Source organism: Saccopteryx bilineata, chromosome 3 (assembly GCF_036850765.1).
Source record: "Saccopteryx bilineata isolate mSacBil1 chromosome 3, mSacBil1_pri_phased_curated, whole genome shotgun sequence".
Lineage (NCBI taxonomy): Eukaryota > Metazoa > Chordata > Mammalia > Chiroptera > Emballonuridae > Saccopteryx > Saccopteryx bilineata.
In genome coordinates, this window is record NC_089492.1 from 144096133 (window position 1) to 144113661 (window position 17529).

A 17529-nucleotide genomic window follows, 5' to 3' on the forward strand; every position below is an offset into this window, starting at 1 on the left:
TTTATTAAATCTCATTAATACTATCAACAAAACCACCCTCAGATGCCATTAAAGAAGAGAAAATCGAATATCATGGATAGAAAAGAAAGAGAGGTAACACAGCTAGATGAGGAAAAATCTATGGAGAAAAAATTTAATATATTGGAAACCTTGGAGCTAAATGACAGAGAATTCAAGATAGAAATCCTAAAAATCCTCCGAGATATACAAGAAAACACAGAAAGGCAATTTAGGGAGCTCAGAAAACAACTCAACGAACACAAAGAATATATGTCCAAAGAAATTGAAACTATAAAAACAAATCAAACAGAGATGAAAAACTCAATTCACGAGCTGAAAAACGAAGTAACAAGCTTAGCTAATAGAACAGGTCAGATAGAAGAGAGGATTAGTGAAATAGAAGACAAGCAACTTGAGGCACAACAAAGAGAAGAAGAAAGAGACTCAAAAATTTTAAAAAATGAGATAGCCCTACAAGAATTATCTGACTCCATCAAAAAGAATAACATAAGAATAATAGGTATATCAGAGGGAGAAGAGAGAGAAAATGGAATGGAGAACATACTGAAACAAATAATAGATGAGAACTTCCCAAGCCTGTGGAAAGAACTAAAGCCTCAAATTCAAGAAGCAAACAGAACACCGAGTTTTCTTAACCCCAACAAACCTACTCCAAGGCATATCATAATGAAATTGACACAAACCAACAGCAAAGAAAAACTTCTCAAGGCAGCCAGGGAAAAGAAGAATACAACATATAAAGGAAGGCCCATTAGATTATCATCAGATTTCTCAGCAGAAACTCTACAAGCTAGAAGAGAGTGGACCCCAATATTTAAAGTCCTGAAAAAGAGGAACTTTCAGCCACGAATACTATACCCATCAAAGCTATCCTTCAAATATGAAGGAGAAATAAAAACATTCACAGATACAGAAAAGATGAGGGAATTTATCATCAGAAAACCCCCACTCCAGGAATTACTAAAGGGGGTTCTCCAATCAGATACAAAGAACAAAAAAAAAACAGAGCCACAAGTAAAAGCTCCAAGAAGAACACAATAAAACCAAATTTAAACTGTGACAACAACAAAAAGAAAGAGGGGGAGAAGAGGGAGATTAACAGTAGCAAAGGACGATGGAGTGCAAAAGTACTCACAAAATAGTTTGCTACAATGAACAGGGTAGGGACCCTTTTCATTACTCAAAGGTAACCACCATTGAAAAAACCACCACAGAAGCACATGAGATAAAAAAGATAGCAACAGAGGAAAGATGTATGGAATACAACCAAATAAAAACAAAAGATAGAAAAACGAAAGAGAAGGATCAAACAAGACACAAAACTAACATAAAGCAAGATATAAAATGGCAATAGGGAACTCAGAAGTGTCAATAATTACACTAAATGTAAATGGATTAAACTCACCAATAAAAAGGCACAGAGTAGCAGAATGGATTAAAAAAGAAAATCCAACTGTATGCTGCCTACAGGAAACTCATCTAAGTAACAAGGATAAAAACAAATTCAAAGTGAAAGGCTGGAAAACAATACTCCAAGCAAATAACATCCAAAAAAAAGCAGGTATAGCAATACTCATATCGGATAATGCTGACCACAAGACAGGAAAAGTACTCAGAGATAAAAATGGCCATTTCATAATGGCTAAGGGGACACTGAATCAAGAAGACATAACAATTCTTAATATATATGCACCAAACCAAGGAGCACCAAAATATATAAGACAGCTACTTACTGACCTTAAAACAAAAACTGACAAAAATACAATCATACTTGGAGACCTCAATACACCGCTGACAGCTCTAGATCGGTCATCCAAACAGAGAATCAACAAAGACATAGTGGCCTTAAACAAAACACTAGAGCACCTGGATATGATAGACATATACAGGACATTTCATCCCAAAGTGACTGAGTATACATTTTTCTCCAGTGTACATGGATCATTCTCAAGAATTGACCATATGTTGGGCCACAAAAACAACATCAGCAAATTCAGAAAAATTGAAGTTGTACCAAGCATATTTTCTGATCATAAAGCTTTGAAACTAGAATTCAACTGCAAAAAAGAGGAAAAAAATCCCACAAAAATGTGGAAACTAAACAACATACTTTTAAAAAATGAATGGGTCAAAGAAGAAATAAGTGCAGAGATCAAAAGATTTATACAGACTAATGAAAATGACAATACGACATATCAGAATCTATGGGATGCAGCAAAAGCAGTGATAAGAGGGAAGTTCATATCACTTCAGGCATATATGAACAAACAAGAGAGAGCCCAAGTGAACCACTTAACTTCCCACCTTAAGGAACTAGAAAAAGAAGAACAAAGACAACCCAAAACCAGCCGAAGAAAGGAGATAATAAAAATCAGAGCAGAAATAAATGAATTAGAGAACAGAAAAACTATAGAAAAAATTAATAGAACAAGGAGCTTGTTCTTTGAAAAGATCAATAAAATTGACAAACCCTTGGCAAGACTTACCAAGGAAAAAAGAGAAAGAACTCATATAAACAAAATCCAAAATGAAAGAGGAGAAATCACCACAGACACCGTAGATATACAAAGAATTATTGTAGAATACTATGAAAAACTTTATGCCACTAAATTCAACAACCTAGAAGAAATGGATAAATTCCTAGAACAATACAACCTTCCTAGACTGAGTCAAGAAGAAGCAGAAAGCCTAAACAGACCTATCAGTAGAGAAGAAATAGAAAAAACCATTAAAAACCTCCCCAAAAATAAAAGTCCAGGCCCTGACAGCTATACCAGCGAATTTTATCAAACATTCAAAGAAGACTTGGTTCCTATTCTACTCAAAGTCTTCCAAAAAATTGGAGAAGAAGCAATACTTCCAAACACATTTTATGAGGCCAACATAACCCTCATACCAAAACCAGGCAAGGATGGCACAAAAAAAGAAAACTACAGACCAATATCTCTAATGAATACAGATGCTAAAATATTAAACAAAATACTAGCAAATCGAATACAACAACATATTAAAAAAATAATACATCATGATCAAGTGGGATTCATCCCAGAATCTCAAGGATGGTTCAACATACGTAAAACGGTTAACGTAATACACCATATCAACAAAACAAAGAACAAAAACCACATGATCTTATCAATAGATGCAGAAAAGGCTTTCGATAAAATACAACACAATTTTATGTTTAAGACTCTCAACAAAATGGGTATAGAAGGAAAATATCTCAACATGATAAAGGCCATATATGATAAACCATCAGCTAACATCATATTAAATGGCACTAAACTGAAGGCGTTTCCCCTTAAATCAGGAACAAGACAGGGTTGTCCACTCTCTCCACTCTTATTTAATGTGGTACTAGAGGTTCTCGCCACAGCAATCAGACAAGACAAAGAAATAAAAGGCATCCATATCGGAAAAGAAGAAGTAAAGGTATCACTTTTTGCAGATGATATGATCCTATACATCGAAAACCCCAAAGAATCCACAAAAAGACTACTAGAAACAATAAGCCAATACAGTAAGGTCGCAGGATACAAAATTAACATACAGAAGTCAATAGCCTTTCTATATGCCAACAATGAAACAACTGAGAAGGAACTCAAAAGAATAATCCCCTTCACGATTGCAACAAAAAAAATAAAATACTTAGGAATAAACATAACAAAGAATGTAAAGGACTTATATAATGAAAACTATAAACCATTGTTAAGGGAAATTGAAAAAGATATAATGAGATGGAAGAATATACCTTGTTCTTGGCTAGGAAGAATAAATATAATCAAGATGGCTATATTACCCAAAGCAATATACAAATTCAATGCAATTCCCATCAAACTTCCAATGACGTTTTTTAAAGAAATAGAGCAAAAAATCATCAGATTTATATGGAACTATAAAAAACCCCGAATAGCCAAAGCAATCCTAAAGAAAAAGAATGAAGCTGGGGGCATTACAATACCTGACTTCAAACTCTATTATAGGGCCACGACAATCAAAACAGCATGGTATTGGCAGAAAAATAGACACTCAGACCAATGGAACAGAATAGAAAGTCCAGAAATAAAACCACATATATATAGTCAAATAATTTTTGATAAAGGGGCCAACAACACACAATGGAGAAAAGAAAGCCTCTTCAATAAATGGTGCTGGGAAAACTGGAAAGCCACATGCAAAAGAATGAAACTGGACTACAGTTTGTCCCCCTGTACTAAAATTAACTCAAAATGGATCAAAGATCTAAACATAAGACCTGAAACAATTAAGTACATAGAAGAAGACATAGGTACTCAACTCATGGACCTGGGTTTTAAAGAGCATTTTATGAATTTGACTCCAATGGCAAGAGAAGTGAAGGCAAAAATTAATGAATGGGACTACATCAGACTAAGAAGTTTTTGCTCAGCAAGAGAAACTGATAACAAAATAAACAGAAAGCCAACTAAATGGGAAATGATATTTTCAAACAACAGCTCAGATAAGGGCCTAATATCCAAAATATACAAAGAACTCATAAAACTCAACAACAAACAAACAAACAATCCCATAAAAAAATGGGAAGAGGATATGAATAGACACTTCTCCCAGGAAGAAATACAAATGGCCAACAGATATATGAAAAGATGCTCATCTTCTTTAGCTATTAGAGAAATGCAAATCAAAACAGCAATGAGATACCACCTCACACCTGTTCGATTAGCTATTATTAGCAAGACAGGTAATAGCAAATGTTGGAGAGGCTGTGGAGAAAAAGGAACCCTCATACACTGTTGGTGGGAATGTAAAGTCGTACAACCATTATGGAAGAAAGTATGGTGGTTCCTCAAAAAACTGAAAATAGAACTACCTTATGACCCAGCAATCCCTCTACTGGGTATATACCCCAAAAACTCAGAAACATTGATATGTAAAGACACATGCAGCCCCATGTTTATTGCAGCATTGTTCACAGTGGCCAGGACATGGAAACAACCAAAAAGCCCGTCAATAGATGACTGGATAAAGAAGATGTGGCACATATACACTATGGAATACTACTCAGCCATAAGAAATGATGACATCGGAACATTTACAGCAAAATGGTGGGATCTTGATAACATGATACGAAGCGAAATAAGTAAATCAGAAAAAACCAGGAACTGCATTATTCCATACGTAGGTGGGACATAAAAGTGAAACTAAGAGACATTGATAAGAGTGTGGTGGTTATGGGGGGGAGGGGGGAATGGGAGAGGGAAAGGGGGAGGGGGAGGGGCACAAAGAAAACAAGATAGAAGGTGACAGAGGACAATCTGACTTTGGGTGACGGGTATGCATCATAATTGAACGACAAGATACCCTGGTCTTGTTAAATAAAATTATTTAATAAAAAAAAAAAATATATATTTCTTTTAGCCTGACCTGTGGTGGCGCAGTGGATAAAGCATCAACCTGGAAATGCTGAGGTCGCCGGTTCGAAACCCTGGGCCTAGTCAAGGCACATATGGGAGTTGATGCTTCCAGTTCCTTCCCCCTTCTCTCTCTCTGTCTCTCTTTCTCCTCTCTAAAAATGAATAAATAAAATTAAAAAAATATATATTTCTTTTACATTCAAGTGAAAGAAAAACACAGAAGACAGACTGTCCTGTCAAAAGACGCAAGTAGTATCTTAACACCGAACGCCAATATTCCACTGAGGAAGAGAAAGATCTTTAGGGAAACAGATCCACAGAATATAGTAAGTAGAAAGGGAAGCCTGAAAGGCTGCTATCAGCAAGAACCAGGGTTGCAAGAAAATGCAAGTAGATTGTTCTGCTGGAGAGAAACAGGGGAGTTGGTGACTCTCAAAGGGAATGAAGAAAGGAAAAGAGGAATCAAAAAAGGGAGTGAGAAGACAATGTAGCAGTAGGTGTTTGGGGCTAACTAGGAGAAGCAAGAGGAGCTGGCACCCAAGGCACTAAAAGGGTTTTCAGGATCAAGGATGAGTCATTAAAAATATAGGTTTTCCCCTGACCAGCCGGTGGCACAGTAGATAGAGCGTTGCTCTGGGATACTAAGGACCCAGGTTCAAAACCCCAAGGTCGGCCCTGGCCGGTTGGCTTAGCGGTAGAGCGTCGGCCTGGCGTGCGGGGGACCCGGGTCCGATTCCCGGCCAGGGCACATAGGAGAAGCACCCATTTGCTTCTCCACCCTCCCCCCTTCCTCTCTGTCTCTCTCTTCCCCTCCCGCAGCCATTGGAGCAAGGATGGCCCGGGCGCTGGGGATGGCTCCTTGGCCTCTGCCCCAGGTGCTAGAGTGGCTCTGGTTGCGGCAGAGCGACGCCCTGGAGGGGCAGAGCATCGCCCCCTGGTGGGCAGAGCGTCGCCCCTGGTGGGTGTGCTGGGTGGATCCCGGTCGGGCGCATGCGAGAGTCTGTCTGTCTCTCCCCGTTTCCAGCTTCAGAAAAATACAAAAACAAACAAACAAAAAACAACAACAAAAAACCAAGGTCACTGGTTTGAGCACGGGCTCATTGGGCTTGAGCGCAGGATGGCTGATTTAAGCATGGGATAATAGACATGACCCCATGGTCGCTGGCTTGAAGCCCAAGGTCTCTGGCTTGAGCAAAGGGTCACTGGCTCAGCTGGAGCCCCCCGGGGTCAAGGCACATATGAGAAAGCAATCAATGAACAACTCAGGTGCCACAACTATGAGTTGATATTTCTCATCACTCCCCCTTCCTGTCTGTCTGTTCCTGTCTATCCCTCTCTCTCTCTGTCTCTCTTAAAAATATTTTTTTATATATATGACACTTTCATGTATAAGTGGCACTATAATTTGGAGGCCTGAAATTTGAAAAAAAATGTATTACATAAAGTTATTGAACTCAAGTTTTATTCATCCTAAAATTCATACAACTCCTCATTCACACAAAAAAAGTGGAAAACGCGAGTAAAAAAACTACAACCACTGTATGAGACACACGCAGTTTTTAGACCCCAATTTTTTCAAAAAAGGCTGTGTCATGGGGAAATATGGTATATGGAAATATGGTATATGTTTTCCCTCCTTAACCCATAAACTTTTGGTAAAAGCTGTACTAGCTTTATATTTATAGTTACTTTAAAGAAAGTCAAGACCAAGGGCTATCCATGTTTGGATATGCATCAATATGTAACATAAAAATTCAGAGAGATCAGAAATAACCATAAGAATAGAATATTCCTGAAAATTCATAGAAACCATGGGAATACATCAAACAGGAGTTGTAATTATTGTTATCTAGATCTACATCAGATCCCAGAGGACATCTGGGTTACACATAAAACTTCAGAAACATCCATCTTGTGGAGGTGAAAGAGGATTTACAAGTTAAAGGGGCAGTTCTGAATAATAGGCACTAAGCTGCTGCAGCAGTGTTAAACTGTTGTTCACACCCAATTAGTGGTTCAAAAAAGCAAACTGTCGGGTCACAATCAGTGTTTTCAGTGAAATAATAAAATTGAAAGGAATACTTCGACACCACTAGCCATTAGAAAAATTGAAACCTTGATGAGACATAATTCCACATCTATTATAACAGCTAAAATTAAAAAATAGTGACAATACCAAATATTGTGAGGATGCTATGAAATTAGATCTTTTATACTTGCTAGTGGTACATCCACTCTGAAAAATCATTTGACAATTACTTATAAAACAAACATACACTTACCATATCACCCAGCAATCACTCCCCTGGACATTTATCCCAAAGAAACAAAAACTCATGTCCACAAACACCAAAAAAATGTATACACATGTTTACAGCAGCATTATTTTTAATAGCTAGAACCCAGAAACATTCAATGGATGGTACATTCATACTATAAAAATACTCAAATAAAAATGAATGAACTATTGATACACTCAACAACTTGAATGGACCTCAAGGACATTATGCAGAGTGGGAAAAGCCAATGTTAGACAAAATTTTAGAGATGGGGAGCAGAATAGTGGTTGCCAGGGGTTCTGAGTAGGGGTGACATGGTAGTAGATGTAGCATGAGGAGTACCCTTTGTGGGGATAGGATAGGTCTGTAACTGGATTGTGGTGGTTGCACAACTTGGTACATGTGATAAAATTGTATAGAACTACACATACATGCATACACAGGCACATATAATAATCAGCGAAATCTGGAAATGGCTATAGTCTTCACCAATGTCAGTTATGTGGTTTAGATACTGAATTATACTTACATAAAATGTCACCATTGAGTACACAAGGGAACCTGCATGTACTTTCTGTGCAATTTCTTGAGTCTATAATTTTTTTAAAGGTTTTTAAAATGATAAGGAATCGAATAGAACAAAGAAGGGTAGATTGCAACATTCAGAGTAAGAGTACTGTTCTGGTGAAACTTTTGTTTCATTTGTGTATGCTCCTATGATTTAGAGCAAGCTTGGAAACTCAAAGACCTAGAAGGGCCAGGTAGACTATATGAAGAAGCAAAACAGTCCTGGTTCATATTGTCATCACTCATCTTTCCCATATACCAGTCATAATTCTTAATATGGCAGGTTTCATAATGAGGTAAATATTCTTTACTTCCACAAATGAACATGCTTGTTCTTAATTTTTTTTGGCATCTGATAAATCCATTTCCTCACTTTTTTTTAATGAAGTGAGAAGCAGGAAGGCAAATACAGACTTCTGCATGTGCCCCAATCAGGATCCACCCAGCAAGCCCCCTATAGGGAGATGGTCTACCCATCTGGGGCTGCTGCTCCATTGCTCTGAAACCAAGCTATTTCAGCACCTGAGGTGAGCCCATGGCACCATCCTCAGTGCCTGGGGCCAAGTTGCTGTAACCATTCAAGCCATGGCTGTGGGAGGAGAAGAGGGGGAGAGAGATGGAGAAGCAGACATTCACTTTTCCTGTGTATCTGGACCAAGAATCAAACCTGGGACTTCCACACACCAGACCAACACTTCCGCTGAGCCAACCAGCCAGGGCTCCATTTCTTCACTTTTGATAGTGACTTAGTATATCTATAGCTAATCGCTTCTCAGCCCTTTGGCTAAGATCAAGGGTAGTGTATCTATGGCTGAGTAACACATTACTCTAAATCTTAGCAACAAAAAACAACAAACATTTATTATCTCACAGTTTCTGGGAATGGCTTAGCTGGGTGGTTCTGGCTGTGTCTCTCAGGAGGTTGCCACAGAATTGCCAGCCAGAGCTGCAGCCATCAACTGGGGCTAAATGATCCACTGCTGAGCTCACCCCCAGTGACAAGCCTCAGCTCCCAGTTGCTATTGGCCAGAGACTTGAGCTCTTCACCATATGGTGACTCCTCTTCATAGGAGTACTCACAACATGGCAGCTGGCTTCCCCCAGAACAAAAAATTACAAGAGAGAGATAAAGCCAGGCACCAAAATGGAAATTACACCTTTTTATAACAATCTCAGATGATGGTCCATCTCCTCTGCCACAAACCATTGGTCCCAGAGACCAACCTTGCTACAGTAGAGGCGGCGGCTACACAGAGTGGGAACAAGAGGCAGGGATCGTTGGGAGCCATTTTAAAGGCTGACCTCCACAGACAAAGACCTGAGGATAAGAAATATTTCTCTAGTATAAATAAAACACTAGTACATATATGATAAATAGCAACTGACGCTGGTCTCCGTGTTGGGAAGACATTAAGGAGTTGTGGAGAATCCAGTAACGTGAGGAGGACACACCCCATTTCATGAGGGCAGCTGCTAATTATGGTGCTACCATGAGAAAATATAGAGCCACTGCTGCTAGATCTTCGACTTGGAAATTTTCTGATGTTTGCATATTAGCTGAAGTTTTATTATTTTTAATTTAATGTGGCCACACAAAAAGGCATATGCCAGCTGCCGTTCCCAAACTCTCCCTGACACAAGGTCCAGGCAAGAATGGTGCAGTAGTTATGAGCTCAGGGTTGAAATTAGCCAGGCCTGAATTTAAGTTCCACCAGTGCCAATTACCAGCTGTATGACCTTGAACAAGCCTCAGATCCTATGCAATAAAGTAGAAATTATAGGCCCTGGCCGGTTGGCTCAGTGGTAGAGCGTCGGCCTGGTGTGCAGGAGTCCCGGGTTCGATTCCCCGCCAGGGCACACAGGAAAAGAGTCCATCTGCTTCTCCACCTCTCCCCCTCTCCTCCCTCTCTGTCTCTCTTTTCCCTCCCGCAGCCGAGGCTCCACTGGGGCAAAGGTGGCCCGGACGCTGAGGATAGCTCCATAGCCTCTGCCTCAGGCGCTAGCGTGGCTCTGGTCGCAACGGAGCAACGCCCCAGATGGGCAGAGCATCACCCCCTGGCGGGCATGCCAGGTGGATCCCGGTCGGGCACATAAGGAAGTCTGTCTGACTGCCTCCCCGTTTCCAACTTCAGAAAAATACCAAAAAAAAGGTAGAAATTATATATTTTTTTAAATAGTGTTATTTCACACTATTCTGAGGAGGATTAACTAAAGTAATAAGCATAAAGTTCTCAGCATAATCACTTAAACCGTGGCCATTAGCTACTTGGCCAATCTAAGTAACTGCCAAGAGAACTAATTTAAGGGTTCATTCACACATCCACAGAGTTGAACAATCAGTACTGAGGATAAACCTCAAAGACCTGCTTTATTGTCCTTACAATTTTATCTTGGACAAATCCTTAAACTCCATGACCTACACAGAGAAATAGCATTTTGATGGTATAGAAAATATATAAGTCATATCCTGACTACTTTGCTTCCTGAACCTCCTTTGTGTAAGAGACATGTAGCTATTTTCAGGCTAGCAAAACTTGCACACAAAACGAAGCTGTTTCACAAGTGGGATGACAGCAAGAAAAGGGTCAGAGAAGCCATCTAGGGAGGAGCCCAAGGCCTGAACCATTTCTATAACAGTCTGCATACTTGGCTATTCACTTCTCATTGAATGCCTCCAATGACAAGGAACTCATCACCTCACCCAAAGTAGCCCATTTCATTTTGATTAGGAATTTTATGCATTTGTTCAAAGAATATTGATTGAGCACTTACTGCTATATTTCTGGAATCACTGGGAATGTGATGGTAAATGAGACAGATCAGTTCTTCAGTCTTGTCTATCAGTGTGAAAGATAGACAATAAACAAAATATATAACACGTTTGGTAGAGGTGGATTCTAGGAAGAAAAATGAAATAAGGTAAAGGTTTAGAGAATGGCAGGGGTTGTACATTGGGTGTCCAAGGAGGGTTCTCTCAAGAGAGGACCCTCAAGCAGCTTTCTAAGTGAAATATGAAGATGTACTAAGCAGGGCATCTCTCACATGAGCATCTCAGCAAGGGCAAAGTCCCTGAGGCAGGGAGTGAATGACTTCCTTATATTCAAATCAAATCTGGACAGATCTTTTTCTAACCACAAATTTCCAAAGGCTCCCCCAACCTCCAGGTTGACAGTGGAGAATCCTTTAGTTCCCTCTTATTAGCTCTACATCTTCCAGGGCATCCTTCTCAGCAAAGAAGGTGGAAATGTAATTGGAGTTGAGTGGTTCAGCTTTCTCTATACCATCTGTGAACAGTATCCAGTCTGCTCCAAGCAGCAGGCTGAAATGTTGTCAGACATAAATGACACCTAAGTCATAAGTGAATACAAGCCATGAGCATGTGCTTGTTGATAGACTTAGTCATTCATTTATGACACTAGACTTGTAACTTAGGAGTCTCATCTCCTATCTTCTGTATCTAGAACACTGTCAGATACTTTGTGGGCATTCAATAAACATTCATTGAATAAGTATATGTGTAAGTATTATGGAAGATATTTAGGAAAAATTCCCAAGTAGAACCTGAGATCTAGCACCACTAAGTTATGATTTTTTTCATCTCATGGCCAGTTATGTGTTGCTACATAACAACTACAGTGACTTAAAATAACTACAACATCTCGTTTGTTCATGAATCTGCAATTTGGACAGGGACAGCTGTGTCCGATCCACTAGCATAAGCTGGGGCAGTTTGAAGCTTCCAAGGCTCATCTGCTCACATGTTTAGTAGTTGATGCTGGCTGTCTGCTCACACCTCAGCTGAGGCTGTGGCTGGAATGACTGTAAGTGGCCTTTCCTTGTAGGTGTTTGGCTTCCTCAGAGTGTAGAGGCACCAGGGAGAGGGGGAGAGGGAGAGAGGGAGAGAGGGAGAGTGGGAGAGAGGGGGAGAAAGAGAGAGAGAGAGAGAGAGAGAGAGAGAGAGAGAGCGTGCCAGGCAGAGCCCTGGAGCCTTTTATAACCTACCCTTATAAATCAATAACTTCTGTCACATTTTTTTCACTAGAAGAAACTCATGAAGGACAGTGTGTACTCAAGAAATGGCGGGAAATAAAGAGGAAAAAAAGAAATGATGGGAGAAGTGTCAAAGAATATTTTAGAGCCCATGAGACTAACACTTTGACAATTGTTCTTTTTGTTATTATTGAGCTATAATTGACATATATTATGTTAGGTTCAGGTGTACAAAATTATAATTTGGTGGTTTTATATATTGAGAAATGGTCACCACAATAAACCTAGTTAACATGCATCACCACACATAGTTACAAAATTTATTTTTTTACTATAATCATTGTTCTTAAGCAACAAATGCTAAAGAGGCTACCTGCTTGCTTAGAGATGGGCCACAGAGCTGCACTGAGTAAGGAAAAAGAATGTCTGAGCCTGACAGTTGGTGGTACAGTGGACAGAGTGTTGATCTGGCATGCTGAGGTACCAGGTTCAAAACCCCAAGGTCACCCACTGATTTGATTGCGGGCTTACCAGTTTGAATGCAGGGTCACCAGCTTGAGCATGGGATCACTGACATAATCCCATGGTCACTGGCTTGAGCTCATAGGTCACTGGCTTGAAGTTCAAGATCACTGGCTTGAGCCCAAGAGCACTGGCTTGAGCAAGGGGTCACTGGCTCATCTGTAGCCTCCGGTCAAGGCACATATGACAAAGCAACAATAAACAACTAAAATGAGAACTATGGGTTTATGCTTTTCATCTCCCCTCCTGTGTGTCTGTCTGTATGTCTCTCTCTGTCTCTCTAAAAAATAAGTAAATAAAAAAGAATGTCTACAATCCACTTAGAGCTCCTTTGGGAATCTTACATGCTTGATATGTTTGAAATGTGTCTCTCCAGAGGTATATCTCAAAGGAAAATATCCCTGTTTCCCAAATAAAAGGAAGCTGGAATTGGAGTTCATTGTGGCTTCAAATTATAACAACTGAGTATTTCCACACTTGGGCAAAAGGTGATACCCAGGAAAGTAATACCTAAATAATATTTGGCATGGCATCTGAAAAGGAATCCAGTGCCAGCGAGACCCTCCACAGAGTCAATGTCTCTGGATATCTGGATAGTTTCTGCTTAAGTTTGGCAGCTCCTTCAACAGTATATGACAGAGACTGCTCCAAAGTCATCCAACCCTGCTTTCTTTTATTCCTGGGTACACAGTTTGATTACATTTCCCAGCATCCCTGGAAATTAGGTGACTGAGTCTTGTCCTAAGAGATAAGGGCAGAAGTAAAGGAAACTACTTCCAAGCCTGGATCGTAAAAACTCTAGTGCAGCTCTCTATCTTGTCCTCTTTTCCTATCCACTGACTAGATGGAGTAAATTTCTAGGACCTAGAGAAGGGCAGAGTAACAAGAGAGAAAGGTGCCTGAGTCACTACATGGAGGAGAGCTGACTGACCAGAAACATCGGTATAGAATGCTGCTGTATTAACTGGAAATACTCTTGTATTGCATTAAACCACTTTGGAGGCTGTTTATTACAATAGTTTACCTACCCTGACTGTGAAGAGGATTATTTGTTAGCAAATGTTCATTCCCCTCCCTCTCCCACCATGGAGAATATACTTCCCCACTCCATTGATGGTGAGTTTGGCCAGTGGGATGTTGACAGACATGAGATGACATGGACATGACATGCTTTCACACACTTCTACACTTTTGTGCTATAGCCCTCCTGCTGTTTTGCCTGACCTTGAGAACAAGCTCCAGCTGGATCCTGGTCCCGAGGATGAGACACCTGAGGAGCAGACCTGATTCCAACCAGCAGCTAGGAGCCATGCCCAGCCTAGCTCAACCCAGCAGCTGATGAATGAGCAAGAATACATGTTGTTTTAAGCAGAGCTTTGTGGTAATTTGTTACACAGTGTGTTGACGTGGCCATAGTTAAATGATACACTAATAAAGTGTTGAGTGTGGCCTTCTAACAGGGCTACCATAGTAAGCTTCCACTTATGCCTATTCTTAATCTCGTTTAAGCTTTATGCCAAAGCTATTTTACAGGTGAAGAAACTGAGGTGCAGGAAGAGAGTTGCCCTAGGCCACACAAGGAGTTTGGTATATCAAGTGCATAGGCCTAAATTTATTTCCCCCTGCTCCAAACACACTGAGGGAACGTGAGGAAAGCAGGTAACATCAGGAAGGAACCAGACAGAATTTAGGATGTTTCCACCAAATACCACTTTAAAAGAGCCTGGCAGCCCTGGACAGTTAGCTCCATTAGTTAAGAGTGTCCTCCCAAAATGACAATGTTGCAGGTTCCATCCCTGGTAAGGGCACATATGGAAGCAACCAGTGAATGCACAATGAAGTGGAACAACAAATGAATGCTTCTCCCCCCCCCCTCCATTTTTTTCTGTCTTTCTAAAACCCATCAATAAATAATAAAATAAAATAGCTTGGCAATACTCCTTGACACTTGAAAAAAGTAAAGTTCAAGAGAAATAAAATGATGACTAGCTTCACCTTCTGAGTTGTTAATTTATGGAACTTAGTATCTAAAGATATTGCACAAGTTGAAAATACAACCTTCCTAAGAAAGATGTGAATGATTGCATTATACCACTCCTATAATGGATTAACTAATAAGAAAAACAAGAACATCTGTAGGGCTATCTTCAAGGTTAAAACTGCAAGTAGGAAAACTGCAGCGTTCCCAAGAGCCCTGAGAAGGAACACCACGATTGAGCCCTCTTGGGATCGTCTGCTTCCACAACCGTCCTTAGTTCAGACAGTGCTTGCAACAAGCATTTAAGGAGCACCCGCGCGACTCCCACAGGAGTTGCCAGTTCAGCGAAGGGAGACGATGATGAGACAACCAGCCCCAATCTGAGCAAACAGCACAGCCACGTTATCTGTCTCGTCCCAACCTCCACCCTAAATCTCCACATCTCTAGGACCGGCTGCTCGGATTATTTTAGCGTGAGACCCACCACCCAAGGGCTCAGCCTCCCGAAAGAGAGAAAACGGGGCGGGGGGGGGGGGGGGGGAGCACGCCCGCACACCCACAACTACACACGCGCAGCTAGCCGGTCAGCCCCACGTTTTCTGCAGATGACCAGTAAATGCACAGAGAGGGAAGAAAATAAAATAGCTTCTTTCCCCAGAAGAAAACCGAGGGACCAGTGACCACCCTGGGGCAGCTGCCGACCCCAAGGCAGGGTACGCAGCGCCCCGCCGCCGGCCGGAAGAGCCGCGCCCAGGGAGGCGGGCAGCCCGCGAGGGCGCGGCGGCGGGAAGCGAGCAGCCGCACCGCCCCCAACTGCCGGCACCGCCCCTGCTGCAGCGGACGAGGGGCGGAGCGGGGCGCGGTGTATATAAGGCGAGGGGAGGACACCACTCTTTGTCTCTTGCTGCAGCGACCCGAGTGAGAGCCAGCATCTCTATCTGGCGGAGCGAAGGCCAAGGTGAACCCTGCGTGCGGTGGGGGCCCCTGCGGGTGGGGCCGGAGCAGGGTCCCTGGCGGCCGTTGCGCGGCCGTGCTGGCGCCCTTCCTCAACGGGGGCTCCCGCCAGCGGACCTCGCCCTGGGGCTGCGGAGAGGGTGAGGGACGGGGAGGGTGCGGGATTCGCCCGGATCCTTGGCCTCGGGGCTACCGGGAACGCCAGGCTGGAGTGCCACGTCGGGAAGCTCGGGCGGGGAATGCCGGTCGCGGCTCCGGCCAACCGCTTCGCTTTGCCCACTAGGATTGTTTTAAGAAAATGGCAGACAAACCGGACATGGGGGAAATCGCCAGCTTCGATAAGGCCAAGCTGAAGAAGACGGAGACGCAGGAGAAGAATACCCTGCCGACCAAAGAGAGTGAGTGCCCCCTCCCCTGTGCGCGGCTGCGGCCCAGCCCCCACCCCGCGATGCCTCCTCTGAGCAGCCCCGGGTCCCCTCAGTTACACAAAGCGCTGTCTCCCAAGCCTCTTTCCTAATCCCCAGACCTGGTAGGTCCTCGCCCACAGGTTTGTAAGCGCCTATGTTTGGGGGAATTGCAAGGTGCCCTAAACCCCCAGTGCTCGCTCTCTGCTCTCCACAGCCATTGAGCAGGAGAAGCGGAGTGAAATTTCCTAAGAACCTGGAGGATTCCCCATTCCCATCATCTTTGGGACCCCAGTTGTGATGTGAAGAAAAAGCCACCTGCAAGATGGACACGAGCGACAAACTACACTGTGAACCCGGACACTCCGCGCCCATGCCATCGGCCCATGGGTCTCCGAGGGGACCCCACCCCCCAATCGGACTGCCAAAATTTTTCGGTTTGCCCTGGGATATTGTAGAAAATTATTTGTATGATTAGTGAAAATAAAACACACCTCGTGGCATAGCTGACGTGGTCTGAGTCTTAGTTGGGTATGCGTGGGCAGTGCTGCTGCAACAGACCTGGGGGCATGGAAGTCGGGGTTCCTGCTGCGGGGAGGGGATGGCCCGTGGGCTGGCTTGGTGAGACCATTTTTAATGTTTACATGCTTCTCCATAAGATTTCATGAGAATTACTGCTTTGCTTTTGCTTCTAATGCTGTCCATATAAAATTGAACTCCACTTTATCATTGCTGAAAGCTGTTCTGGAAAACGCTTTTTAGAAGAGCAGCGTTTGTTTTCAATAAGCTTTACAGTCCCATTTTTCCCTCTGGCCTCCTCAAAGCTGGTTCACACCTGAGAAGAAAGGGAAAAGACTAAATCTGGAATGTTGGAATAGGGCGGGGTCACAAAGTCTACAAGAAATCTGTCTCTTGGAACTTAAAAGGGCATTAGAACAAAATGGCAGGATCCAGGGGAACAAGAGCAGGAACGTCAGAACTAGAGTAACTAATATCAAAAAGGAACTGGTGGGCAGCCCAGCTTTTAACCCTAGCTCAGAACCTTCCAGAAAAGGGTTAGCCATTAGAGGAAGTGCTGGCTGAGCCAGGTCCTGTGCTGTGATTAACAGGAAGGATGGGGATGCAGAGGGAGAGGTCTTTGACTGCACTGCCCCACAGGGTTATACCCTCGGCCCATGGGGAAGAAGGGGGACCAGCCCAAAGGGGCCTTGCTGAGGGGGGGGCAGGGCCTGGGGCTACAGGACATACTGGAGCAGAACTAACAGCCTTGTGATTCCTGGGGTATAGTTTAAGGAGGTAGAAAGGGACACATTGTCCAACCATAAGAAGCTGGATACTGGGTGAAGGTAATTCTAAAATCCAGTGGGTAAAACAGGCAGCCCTAGCAGACCAGAATCTGGGGACATGTAGGCTGAGGGAGC

At 42.5% G+C, this 17529-nt stretch overlaps 1 protein-coding gene across 1 annotated transcript; it reads left to right on the forward strand.

Annotated features, from left to right (window-relative positions):
- Positions 1 to 15571: 15571 nt before the first annotated feature.
- TMSB10 (thymosin beta 10) lies at positions 15572 to 16613 on the forward strand. Its single transcript, XM_066264800.1, has 3 exons — positions 15572 to 15708; positions 15988 to 16102; positions 16326 to 16613. The coding sequence occupies exons 2-3, from the start codon at positions 16003 to 16005 to the stop codon at positions 16358 to 16360; spliced, it is 135 nt and encodes a 44-aa protein (XP_066120897.1). The 5' UTR covers positions 15572 to 15708; positions 15988 to 16002; the 3' UTR covers positions 16361 to 16613.
- Positions 16614 to 17529: the final 916 nt, after the last annotated feature.